At 48.9% G+C, this 13664-nt stretch overlaps 1 protein-coding gene across 1 annotated transcript in view; it reads left to right on the top strand.

Moving 5' to 3' along the window:
• Positions 1 to 1859, top strand: part of CCDC57 (coiled-coil domain containing 57) — an 83758-nt gene extending 81899 nt beyond the window's left edge. The window contains exons 19-20 of the mRNA XM_015420350.1: positions 5 to 644; positions 1096 to 1859. Of these exons, the coding sequence (XP_015275836.1) occupies positions 5 to 644; positions 1096 to 1859 (1404 nt within the window). The remainder of the gene's footprint in view (positions 1 to 4; positions 645 to 1095) is intronic.
• The last annotated feature ends 11805 nt before the right edge of the window (positions 1860 to 13664 follow it).

Raw genomic sequence — 13664 nt, 5'->3', positions numbered from 1 at the left:
GCAGATCGCGACGTTCTCGTTCTCCTCAACGGAGGTCCAGACCATCTCCAAGCCTCCAGAAGACTGTCTGTGTTCTCCTTCTCCGCTTCATCCTAGGCCTACGTTACCATCACAGACTGGTCCAGTGGTCCCCACTCCTACCCGAGTGACAGAGGTTCCATCTGTGTCGACACCGATGTCACCTTCCGGATCTTTGGACTCCGATTCAGACACCGACGGTTCGGAGCAGCCTGGATCGCCCGAAGACCCTTCAATTCCAAACCCAGCAGTATCGGACAACCTCCCTATATCCCTGTCTGAAGATATTTCTTCTTATGGAGAGTTAATCAAACGCATGGTGAATCTGCTAGGACTTTTGATTGTCCAACCCCAGCCGTCGGTGTCGGACGCCATCTTCGATGTCGTACAACTAGACACCTCCACACCGATTGCTCTCCCGATGTCGTCCGTGTTACTCCAGGCAGCTAAGGCTCCATGGGACAAACCGTGTTCTGCTCCAGTGTCCTCTCAGTGCTTGGATCATATGTACCGGATTCAGGAGATGGAGGCTGAATTTCTCCAGCTCCATCCTAAACCCAACTCTATGGTCATGTCATCCTCCTCAAAGAGCAAACGTAGCTTGGCTACACCTTCGGAAAAGGAGAGTAAAAAACTAGATTCAATGGGACGCCGTTTGAGCTCTCGGAATTAAAACTTCAAACTACATCGCATGCATGGGCTGTTATGAATTCTCGCTCTGGGCGCGTGTTACCAATCTTTTGTCATCGGTACCCGAGGACAAGCATCAAGAGGCCAGGAAACTGCAAAAGGATGGTACAAACAAATCATAAACTCCTCCAAACATGCCTTAGATACATTTTCAAAAACAATGTCTTCTGCAGTAGCCCTTTGGAGACATTCCTGGCTCAGAACCACCTCGCTCCCTGCTGATACGAGAGCTTACATAGAGAACCTACCTTTTGATGGCCAAGGGCTCTTCCATGCTTCCACGGATTTGACCCTGCAGGAAATGGATAAAAGCATTAAGGCATCTAGGTCATTAGGAGTCTCTGGTCCCCCTAAGCCTTTTTTACCTCGTTCTTGGTCCTGAAACAGTTTTCAATGTCCATTTAATAAACCACCACAAGACGAAGGCTATAAACCATGGCAGTCTCCATCTGGAAGCAGACAACACTATCAGTCCAGACAAAGGTACAGTATTGGACAACAACAGACCAGACCAAAACAACCTAAATCAAACAAACAGGGCCTTTGACTTGGTCCTGCCTACCCTTACGGACCCTACCCGTCTCTACCCTTATTTACATGCCTGGACTGCCATTACTTCGGACCAATGGGTCCGTTCCATCTTGACCACTGGCTATTCCATCAAGTTTATAGAGCCTCCACCCCTTTCTGGGGTAGTCACCACACCCCTGTCGTCATTCCTACTCAAAGAAGTAACCACACTTTTATCGAAGGGTGCTATAGAACCCGTGCCTCTAAATCACCAGGGCCTCGGGTTTTATTCCAGATACTTCATGGTACCCAAAAGGGACAGCGGACAGAGGCTGATCTTAGACCTCCGTGGCCTCAACGCCTATATACAATGCCAGAAATTCAAGATGACATCCCTGCAGGTCATTCTACCTCTCCTGTCCCAAGGCTGTTGGATGGCCACTCTTGACCTCGAAGATGCCTACTTCCATGTAACCATCCACCCCTCCCATCGAAAGTATCTTCGATTTGTGATAGGGGGCAGCCACTACCAATACAGGAGTCTACCGTTTGGCCTCAGCACAGCACCGCGGGTCTTCACCAAACCGATGGTGGTCGTTGTGGCACATCTCCGCCTCTGTGGCCTGACGGTGTTCCCGTAACTAGACCACTGGCTTCTAGTCGCAGCTTCCAGAGACCTTCTTACAGAACAAGTGTTGCAGGCCTTGGAGGTCCTTTGAAGCCTTGGTCTCCAGGTCAATTACAAAAAATTGCACCTAGTTCCATCTCAAAGAGTGCAATTTATAGGAGCAATACTCAACTCTATACAAGGAAAAGCCTTCCTGCCCCAAGACCGAGCCCTCACTCTGGCTACTTTTGCTGAACAGATTCGGCTCCAAGACAGATCGTCTGTGTTCCAAATTCAACGCCTACTGGGCATGATGGCAGCTACAACTACAGTCCTTCATTTCACAAGGCTACACATGCGTCCAGCTCTGGTTCATACGACACTTCAAACCATTACAAATGACCCAGTCAGTCCATCTCTCCCCATCATAAGAGGCACTCAACTCCCTTCTTTGGTGGACACTAACAGACAATCTGACATGAGGTGTCTCTTTTCATCCCCTTACTCCTGGTCTCACTCTTACGACCAACGCTTCGCTGTGGGGCTGGGGTGCCCACCTCAACGACCTCTCCATTGTGCACAAGTGGGATGCTGTGACTCTCCAAGAATCATATCAACTTTTTGGAGCTTCTGGCCATCAAGCTGGCTCTTCATTATTTCCAGCCTCTGCTGACAGGGAAATGCGTGGCTTTATTGACGGACAATACAATGGCACTCAGTTACATCAACAGAAAAGGAGGAACAGTCTCCCGCAGTCCCTGTCGCCTAGCTCTGGACCTTTGGGCCTGGTGCATTCCTCTGCGCATATTTCCCATCGCTTCTCACATCGTGGGCATTGCCAATATACATGCAGACCTGCTCAGCAGGGGTCTCTCTCAGTGTCATGACTGGGAGCTGAACTGGGCCTACCTATGCCCCGTGTTCCAGAAGTGGGGTATAACTCACATAGACATGTTTGCCACCCAACACAATACAAAATGCAATCTATTTTGCTGCAGGGGAGCACAAGATCCCAAGGCCTTGGGAGATGGGCTCCTCTACCCGTGGGACAGGGACTTCCTATATATATTTCCCCCTCTGCCACTGCTGCTGCGGATGGTCCAAAAACTTATGAGGGTCCACACAAGGTGCATTTTGATTGCTCCCTGGTGGCTGAGGCAACCTTGGCTTGCCAGTCTCCTCTCCCTAACCAAATCCCGATACCCTCTTCCACAAGTGCCAGATCTGCTTTTGGCAGAGGGAGGAGCGCTTCTGTTCCACGAGGTCCACAAGCTCAAACTAACGGCGTTTCTTGTGGACATGTAAATTTTTCAAATAGTGTTAAAAACATATTACTCAATGCCAGGAAGGACTCTACCAGACACTCATACAAAGGAAAATGGTCTTGTTTCCTGGCCTTTTTACAGCCCTCAGGCATGTTTCCGTCTTCTATCACCCTGGATCAGATTCTGGAATTTTTACTTTCTCTAGCAGAGAAAGGCCTCTCGCATTCTTCAATAAGGGTGTATTTGTCTGCTATTTCCGCCTACCATCCGGGCTTCGAGGGCTTCTCTGTCTTCTCTCACCCGGTCTCAAAGACATTCCTGAAGGGTCTCCTACACTTATATCCATCAATCCGTGCGCCGGTACCCTTGTGGTACTTGCCGCTAGTGCTGCGGCAGCTGATGGGACGACCCTTTGAGCCAATGGCAACCTGCAAGCTAAAACTTGCCGCATGGAAAACTGTCTTTCTAGTTGCCATTACCTCGGCTAGAAGGGTGAGTGAACTCATTGCCCTTCGTCATGACCCACCTTTCCTTGTCTTCCTACCAGAAGGTGTGAGATTAGTACCTGACGTCTCTTTCCTTCCGAAAGTGATCTCCAAATTCCACCTCAGCTCGGAGATTTTCCTACAAAATTTCTTTCCTGACCCAAAAGATGGACAACAGCATCTCCTCCATGCACTAGATGTTAAGAGGATGCTACTTTTTTACCAGGACAGGACACATTCGAGTAGGAGGGACAATTACCTATTTGTTTTCTACTCCAGTCACTCCACAGGACAGAAGATCTCGGCACAACATCTCTCCAAGTGGATTGTTGGGACTATTAAGCTGTGCTACCTGTTGGCTAAACGTCCGTTACCTTTGCCTGTGCGAGCACACTCTACAAGATCCTTAACTATGTCTACAGCCTTTAAGAACATAAGAACATAAGAGATGCCAATGTTGGATCAGGCCAAAGGCCCATCCAGTCCAACACTCTGTATCCCACAGTGGCCAGAAATACCAGTGCCATCAGGAGGTCCACCAGTGGGGCCAGGACATTAGAAGCCCTCCCACTGTTGACCCCCCCCCCAAGCACCAAGATGACAGAGCATCACTTGCCCCAGAGTCCCTATCTATACCTTGTGGCTAATAGCCACTGATGGACCTCTGCTCCATATGCTTATCTAATTCCCTTTTGAAGCCGTCCATGCTTGTAGCTGCCACCACTTCCTGTGGCAGTGAATTCCAAGTGTTAATCACTCTTTGGGTGAAGAAGTACTTCCTTTTATCCGTTCTAACCCGACCGCTCAGCAATTTCATGGAGTGCCCACGGGTTCTTGTATTGTGAGAAAGGGAGAAAAGTACCTCTTTCTCTACCTGCTCTTTCCCATGCATAATCTTATAAACCTCAATCATGTCACCCCTCAGTCGTCGTTTCTCCAAGCTAAAGAGCCCTAAGCGCTTTAACCTTTCCTCATAGGGAAAGTGTTCCAACCCTTTTATCATTCGAGTTGCCCTTTTCTGCACTTTTTCCAAAGCTATAATATCCTTTTTAAGGTGTGGTGCCCAGAACTGCACACAGTATTCCAAATGAGGTCTCACCATTGATTTATATAGGGGCATTATGATATTGGCTGATCTGTTTACAATACCCTTCCTAATAATCCCCAGCATAGCATTGGCCTTCTTTATTGCAGTCACACACTGTCTCGACATTTTCAGTGAGTTATCTACTACAACTCCAAGATCTCTCTCTTGATCAGTCTCTGCCAGTTCAGACCTCATCAACGTGTATTTATATTTAGGATTTTTGGCTCCAATGTGCATCACCTTGCACTTGGCCACATTGAACCCCATTTGCCATGTTGACGCCCACTTGCCCATCTTTGACAGATCCCTTTGGAGTGCCTCACAATCCTCACGGGTTTTCACCACCCTGAACAACTTTGTATCATCCGCAAATTTATCCACTTCACTGCTTACTCCCAACTCCAAATCATTAATGAACAAGTTAAAAAGCAGTGGACCAAGTACTGATCCCTGCGGTACCCCACTGCTTACCCCCCTCCACTGAGAGAACTGCCCATTTATACTCACTCTCTGTTTTCTATTAATTAGCCAGTTTTTGATCGATAAAAGGACTTTTCCATTTATCCCATGATTTTTGAGCTTACTTAGGAGCCTTTGATGAGGAACTTTATCAAAAGCTTTCTGGAAGTCAAGGTAAACAATATCTATTGGATCCCCCTTGTCCACATGTTTGTTCACCCCCTCAAAGAACATTAACAGGTCAGTGAGACAAGATCTTCCCTTACAGAACCCATGCTGAGTCTGCCTCAATAGGTTTTGTTCATCTACGTGCCTACTAATTCTTTCCTTAATAATGGTTTCCACCAATTTACCTGGTACCCGATACTTCCCAGGCAGAGAACTCACCACGACTAAGCATGTCCTAGAGGCGTCCTCGAGGACCATGGCTTCAGCTGTGGCGCTTCGGAGACACTCCTGGTTGAGAGGCACCTCTCTCCCGTTCGATACTAGGTCCTTGGTTGAGGATATGCCCTTTGACGGTCTAGGCCTCTTCAATGCAGCCACAGATTCTACCTTGCAGGATCTAGATAAAAGCATTAAAGCCTCTCGATCTCTCGGAGTATCCTCCTCGTCACAGCAACAAACCCGTCCACGAACATGGTCTCAACCCTGGCAGAGGAGCACAACATCACGTCAGTCTCCAGATAAGAGATGGAGACCTAGGTCATATTCAGGCAGCCAGAAATCTTCCTATCAAAAACCAAAATTTGGTTCAACTCAACAGTCCTCCCGTACCAAACAGGCCAAACCACCCAAACAGGGTTTTTGACTTCCCTGTTTCCGAGTCAGCATGTACCCGTCTACTTCCTTACATCCAATCCTGGCATCTCATCACATCAGACGAATGGGTCCTTTCCATCTTGACCCGAGGCTACAAAATCCATTTCGATCAGAACCACGTCACACCCATGGTCGTCTTTACACCACCTTCCCCACCTCTCCTCGAGGAGGTGTCCCTCCTTCTGCAAAAGGGAGCCATCAAACTTGTTCCACCGCGCCTCCAGGGGACGGGATTTTATTCCCGATACTTCACAGTCCCGAAAAGAGACGGGGATGTTCGACCCATTCTAGATCTCAGGGAGCTGAACAAGTTTGTTACTTACGAACGCTTCCGTATGGTGTCTCTGCAACAGATCCTCCCACTGCTGCGGAAACATGTCTGGATGGCCACCCTCGAGCTCCAGGATGCATACTTCCATATCACCATCCACCCCTTCCACCACCAATACCTCAGATTTGCGATTGGGCAACAACATTACCAATATACGGCCCTTCCATTTGGCCTCTCCAGTGCCCCGAGGGTGTTTACAAAAACAATGGTTGTCGTTGCAGCCTTCCTACGGCTCAGAGGTGTGTCCATCTACCCGTACATAGACGACTGGCTTCTGGTGGCTTCGTCTCGACATGCTCTGATCTCCAACGTCGGAGAAACTCTGTCCCTCCTGAACGACCTGGGCCTCATGGTCAATCATCAAAAGTCTCACCTCTGTCCCACACAGCGCATTCAATACATCGGCGCCATACTAGACTCAACCTCGTGCATGGCGTACCTACCTCCAGACAGAGCCACAGATATCATTACCCTGGCCACTCTGGTGCGTACCCAACTCTCAGCCACAGCATTCCAAGTTCAAAGAATGCTTGGTCTCATGGCATCGACAACGGCTGTGCTGATGTTTGCAAGGCTCAAAATGCACCCGTTACAACTGTGGTTCCTCCACAATTTTGACCTGACAGGGAACCCGCACAAGGTTGTGCTGTCTCCTCCTCCCTACGTTCTGGAATCCTTGAGGTGGTGGACTCTACTGTCCAATCTCCTTCGTGGGGCACCTTTCCACCCTCCATCTCCGGAGATTGTTGTAACAACCGACGCTTCCCTGAAGGGATGGGGAGCTCACTCTATCGGCCTCTCTGTAGGGGACATATGGGACGAGCATACGAGCATACGTCACATCAACTTCCTAGTACTGTTGGCCATACGAAACACTATCACCAGTTTCCTTCCACTGCTCAAAGGAAAGTGTGTGTCTATCCTGACAGACAACACCACGGCTCTTGCGTACATAAACAAACAAGGAGGCACGGTATCTTTCTGATTATGCAATCTGGCCATCAGTCTATGGGACTTCTGCATCAGAAACGACATGTTTCTCGTAGCCACTCACATTCTGGGACATTTAAATATAGAAGCAGATCATCTCAGTCGTTCAGGGCTCAGCCTCCACGAATGGAGTTTAAATCCCACTTACCTCCTTCCACTTTTCCAAAAGTGGGGGACTCCCCAAGTAGACGTCTTTGCCACCGGAGACAACAGAAAATGTCACTTATTCTGCAGTCAGGGAGGCAACGATCCGCGGTCTCTCAGAGACGGCCTCCTTTACCCGTGGTCGAGGGCACTACTTTACATGTTTCCCTCCTACCTCTGCTCCTCAGAGTCGTAAGGAAAATTCTCAAGGAGAATGCGGAGGCAATTCTAATAGCGCCATGGTGGCCGAAACAGCCGTGGTTTTCCACGATCCTAGAGCTGTCAGCGGGAACGTTTCACCAATTCCCGTCAGCTCCGGACCTACTTCGTCTACCACACTCGCCCGTCCTGCACCACAACATTCCGCAGCTGAAGCTTACGGCGTGGCGGATACAGGCACGACCTTCTCCTCATGAGTGCTCAATGTCCTAATGAACTCGAGGAAAGTGACTACCCAGAAATCGTATAACTATAAGTGGAAACGATTCTGCACCTTTCTGGGTACTGACGCCCCCAGGGCCATGACGGCTGGCCTCGATAAAGTTTTTAATTTCATTTTATCCCTTGCTGACTCGGGACTTACCCATTCCTCATTGAAGGTTTATTTGGCTGCGTTATCGGCCTTTCATGTTCAAATAGATGGGTGCACTCTGCTTTCGCATCCGGTTACTAAACAGTTTTTGAAAGGTTTACTACATTTATGTCAGCTTAAGCTTCTGACGTGGAAAACGGCATTCCGTGTCACCATCACCTCGGCCAGGCGAGTGAGCAAACTCCTGGCTTTCAGACACGACTCACCTTATCTCTCCTTCCTCCCGAATGGAGTCTGTCTGGTACCAGACATCTCCTTTTTACCCAAAGTGGTATCGGAGTTTCATTTGCAGTAGGAAGTTCTCCTTCCCGATTTCTTTCCTGATCCGAAATCACAGGAAGACAGACTGATGCACAACCTGGATGTGAAGCGAGCCCTCCTGTTTTATCTAGACAGAACGCGCTCCACTAGGCAAACCTCAAAGCTTTTTGTCTCCTATGCCTCCTCACGTCTGGGCACTCCCATCACAGCCCAACGTTTATCCAAGTGGATCATAGGTCTAATACATCTTTGCTACCTACTCGCGAAACAGCCGTTACCAGGCCCGGTGCGGGCTCATTCCATGAGAGCTGTCACAACTTCCACTGCATTTCTCAAGGGAGTACCGTTGCAAGACATTTGCAAAGCCGCTACATGGCCACGCCTAACACCTTTATCAGGCACTACGCCCTAGTCGTCCACAAGACCACCGGTAACAACATGGGACATCAGATTTTGTCTTCGGCTACGCAGTGAATACCTGACAGCACCTACCTCCAGGTAGGCTACTGCTCGCTAGTCTCCCATTGGTGTGAAGCACAGAGACCACGAAGAAGATAAACAGGTTGCTTACCAGTAACTGGTGATCTTCAAGTGGTCATCTGTGCATTCACACCACCCGCCCTCCTGCTGTCATCTTCTACCTCTTCTATTAGGAGTTGATATGTGGCGGTTTGTAGGGACTGGCGGGATGTCCGCGCCCAGCCCCCTGGGCATGCGCAGTGGGGTCCCTGCGCTTGCCTGAGGGAATGGGTGCGAAAATCTGTTGAAAGAGCTTGCTACAGCACCGATCGATCCAGCGCAGGCGCACTAGATCCCATTGGTGTGAATGCACAGATGACCACTCGACGATCACCAGTTACTGATAAGCAACCTGTTTTTTAATTAAATATTTAATATAGAAGGGAAGAAATAACAAGGCTGTAGAAGATGCTGTGCTGTTATGAGTTATAAAAATATTACTATTTTCTTACTCTTAACTGAATTTAATGCTTTGTTTCTCAAAGTGAGCTGAATATTTGAGGAAACCTCAGGCCCCATTTGTTGTGGTGCTGTGTGCTGCCTATCACTTTAAGCATTTTGGAGAGGGGTGGGATGCTATTTTGTTGTGTCTGGTTAGTGAGAGTGTTGCATTTGGGGAAAGCAACAAAGGAGATTTAAGGGTTGAGTAAGTACACAGGGCACAGAGGTAAGGGAAGCCAGACTTTAAAACTGTAGTGGAATGTCTTTGTGCCAACAGAATGCTCTGGATGAACAAGATTATACAAGTTCTCACTGGTAACTAGTAAGAGTGGCATTGCTGTGAAGCCTGCCGAAGTAACAAGGCAGGGCTGGAGAAAGAAAACCGACATGACAAAGACATTCGTGCCCCTACTGTCTGCTAGTTAACTGTCTCCTAGGTCAGTATACTGAGGTGTAGTAAGAAATCAGTCCCCTAAAGCACATTTCACTCAGCAGGCATCTGCTTGGCGGATTGAACTGCAGTAACCCAGGAAGCTCACACACTCCTGAGGTGAATGACCTGAAATAAGCCACAATTCACAGGCGCTTCTTGCATCACCATCAGCTTCATTTCCTAAACAGAGCCGTCCCCCTAATACAGTCACCACATCACCCTATCTCCTAGCAACACCCCCACAAGCCTCGGGGATTGGCCTAGCAACTTACACTCCCACACGCCCCGCTCTTCTGATTGGACCCTTGTGTCAATGACAAGGGCCTAAGGAAAATGTAGTTTCTCCTTTGTCAAGTTTCGTTTGCCGGCTTTTAGGAGAAGGCGGTCATAGCTTTACGAGATAGGCGGCGTTTGCCGTCTCCCTGGACACCGGTAACTCTCCCAGGGCAGAGAGCCTGTGGCTCAGGACGAAATCTCTGAGGACTGCTCGGCAAAGCGCGCCTGTGTTACGTGTAATTAATTCTTACTCCCCGCACACAAAAGCGGCAGGGAATCTATTACGCTCCTCGCTCAGCCTCCAGCGCGCTGTTCACACTTCGCTATGTTGAAGCACTTACACGGGGTTTCAGGTGTGGCGGGGAGGGGAGCAATGCGCACCTAGGGTCAAGACCCCTCCCCCTTGTCTGTGCGGGGTCACCGCGGGAGTTGTTTGCATTTTCGCGTCCCCAAGACTGTCGGACCTTTGGCTCTGAGTGCCGCCGAAGTCAGGAAACCGTGCAAGGCACACTGAGAGGAGGAGATGCATGGCCGGGGTGGTGGGTGGTGGAGGGCTTTGTTGCTGAAGGGCCCATGGGAGCCTGAACACGGAGCCGAGCGCTGGGCCCCGTTCACTCTCCTCTCACGAGGGATTTCGTTACGGGTGGAGTTGCGAGTGAATGGAGGTGGGTGGGCTAGGGCGTGGGTTTCTCTGGCTCCCTGCCGGGTTCGAGACAAAGTGCAACACAACGCCGACTTCCCCAATACAGCGGACAGCAATGCCGGTCTCCGAGCGGTGGGCCGCAGAGATGGAGGCAGGCTGATCAAAGATCGCGGGCGCAGGCCGCGCAGTGGGAGGGGGAGAGGAGCTGCCCGTTTGACCTTCTCTGTCCGATGCGCGGCCCAGGGCTGGCCCAGTTCCTGCCTGGCACCGCTGCCCAGGCGGCTGGTGTATGGCGCAGCGCGTGCTCTCGGGGCTGCTGCTCTTTGCCTCGCTTCCCTGCCGGGGAGCGCCAAGGCCTCCCATGTGCGTCTAAAGGGGCTGGCGTCGCTCCAGACTCTGCGCCGGGAGCCCAGCCCAAGCTCTCATTGGACTGCGCCGAGGAGCAAAGCTGTCAGCCCATGTGGCGTGGCCACCGGAGGTGGTGGCTGTTTAAATAGGCGCTGGGAGCTAGAGGGAGACAGTGAGACGGGCGCTGAGCGTAGACGCGGCGGGGGCAGTCCCACTGCACATCTGAAACGCCGTGAAGTCCGCCGCCAGTAGCAGCAGGAGGACTAGCACTGCCCGAGCATCCATCCCACGCCAGCCTCAGCAACCGCCTTACCCAGCACGGACTCGGTTGCCGCCGCCGCCGCCTCCTCCTCCTACATCCTGAGGACCTAAGCAGGTAAGGAGCTTGGAGTGTCTGAAACAAAGGTGCGGCGCGCTTTTGAGCCTGAGCCGCCGGCTGGAGCTGCGCACACAGGGCCTGAGGCGTTCCCAAGGCGGCCGGTAACGGGGCTTGCTTGGCGGGTGCCCTGGGTGTTTTCACTGTGGATCCGCGGCGGGCCCATATTACCACACAAAGCAGCCGTCTCTTGCTTCTTGCCTGCCCGGCGCCGGGAGGAGACGCAGTAAGTTCCTTTTGCGCTTTATGTTTCCCAGCCTTCTTATGCAAATATGAAATTGGCATATGCAAAAAAAATCGGAACAAGAGTGGGGCTGTATGCTTAATCAGGAGGCGGCATTAATTTCAGGTGCTTCTGGGAGGGATGTGCTGTTCCAGGTGAACATCTACAGAGGAGGCCTTTGCGACGCTGTGCGGTGAATTGCTGTTGGGAATAGTTTAGAACTGGGGCCTCCAGTAGTGGTTCAGGTTTTCTTCTCCATTTTAAGGGGTGTTGATGACAAACTAGATGACTACGGCAGCTGCGACTGGGATGAATTTTCCTTTCAAAAATACCGTGTTAAAAATTACAAAACATTAGGGGAGCAGGGAGATCGACCTATATGTGGTTTGTTTTCTCATGTGTGTGAAGCCAATGAAAGGTGCAATTTCTGGGAAATAAAGGGGAGGAGTAGCTGGCAAGAGGGGGAGATGGAGGCTAAGCCTTGCTGCACTGTGAGTGTCTGCATCCAGCCATTTTGATATCAAGGAGGAAAGACAGTTATACTTGTACACTAAAGCAGATGTAAGCAGACAGAAAAGAGGACTGTTGCCTCTCCTTAATAGCTAGATATTTTTTACTTTCTGTAAGCACAAGTACACAGAAGGAGATCAGATTATGAAAGCTTAATGACATACCTTCTTTGGTATGTCTTTTGTCACATTAGGAAATTAGGACATCAGATAATTCAGGTTCGTCACTTGCATCCTTTCACTGCTTCTGAGTAGCTACTGGTACAGACAAGGCACTTATGCTTGATGTTTAGAAGAAGTTTATTCTCTGCATCTGAACACATTCTGCAATTTTTTAAAAAATGCAAGAATTCCGTCTAATACAGGCTGGCAACCACTGTATCCCGTACCTCCCTGCTGTTCTCTTCCTATACCTTTACTCTACCCATCTCCATCTTAGGGGTACATTTGTCATGCAATGATGATTTGGTCTTTTAAAAGAAAGTTATCTAATTTTATGCTGCATTATACAATTCCCTAATTTGCCTAGTAGTTAGGGGTTTATCAAAGTGACAGATTCACACACTGTATGGAGGCTCTAAAGACACAAATTGTGCATGTTTACTTGGGAGTGAGACTCACTGAATTCAGTGGGATTTGCCTCTGAGTTAAACCTTCACAGGATTATGCAGAAAGTACCATACAGCATGTCTGAGATTTTGCTACCAAATACTGTAAGTGGTGGAGAGTGAATGGTACCACGCCCCCCTGCGCTAACCTGATGCCTAATTGCTTTAAATTCCTAACATATTTATCATAAAAATGTGTCCTTTTTCAAGCAAGCTTCCAAGATAAAAAAATCAGAACCAAAATAACCATTTTGTCATATAGTCTACATCTCCTGTAATCTGAAAACTGTGAATGTTTATGTAATAGTTAAAGGAAATAGAGAGATCCAATACAGTATATTCCAGGATCTCCTCTAATTTGACACTGAGATTAAGGCCTGATTTTCTTTCTCTCACAAAGGCCACAACTTCCCCTTCTTTAGTTGATGGGCCATGGTTCAGTGGCAGAGCATCTGCTTTGCCTGCAGAAGGGTCCATGTTCAATCCCCAGCATCTCCATCTGGAAGAACCAAGTTGCAGGTGATGTGAAAGACTTTTTCATGAGGCCCTGAAAAGCTACCACTCAGTCTGGGTAGATGATACTGACCTTGATGGACCAATGGCCTAGTTCAGTATAAGATACATTCCTATGTGTACAGTTAAATAGATCTTGAATAGCACTTAGCTTTCATTGGCCTTAGTGGGACTAAATATTTTTATTAATGTATCAAGATTCCATATTAGATTTTATTCTCAAACAGAAGCAAATGCTGGTATCACTTTTAAGTTTTAAGTTTAAACTTCCATTGCATTAAAAGTGATATTTATGCCCATGTTTTATTGTGTACCCATTGGTGTCTCCTAAGGACTCATGGGCTGGTTCAACATCTCTTGTTTAGACTAAAAAGAAGTTTGACTAAAAGCCCAGTTCAGAAATAAATCCTACTGAATTAAATGGGGTTATTCCCAATAAGTGTAAGTATATTTTGGACTACAGTTTTGTACTGCAGTACTACATGTACCTGGAAATAATCCACTTGAAATCAGT

Source organism: Gekko japonicus, unplaced genomic scaffold (genome assembly GCF_001447785.1).
Source record: "Gekko japonicus isolate JY-2015 unplaced genomic scaffold, Gekko_japonicus_V1.1 scaffold360, whole genome shotgun sequence".
NCBI classification, from domain to species: Eukaryota; Metazoa; Chordata; class Lepidosauria; order Squamata; family Gekkonidae; genus Gekko; species Gekko japonicus.
The sequence above is the reverse complement of the archived record's forward strand: the minus strand, read 5'-3'. Positions and strand labels throughout refer to the sequence as shown.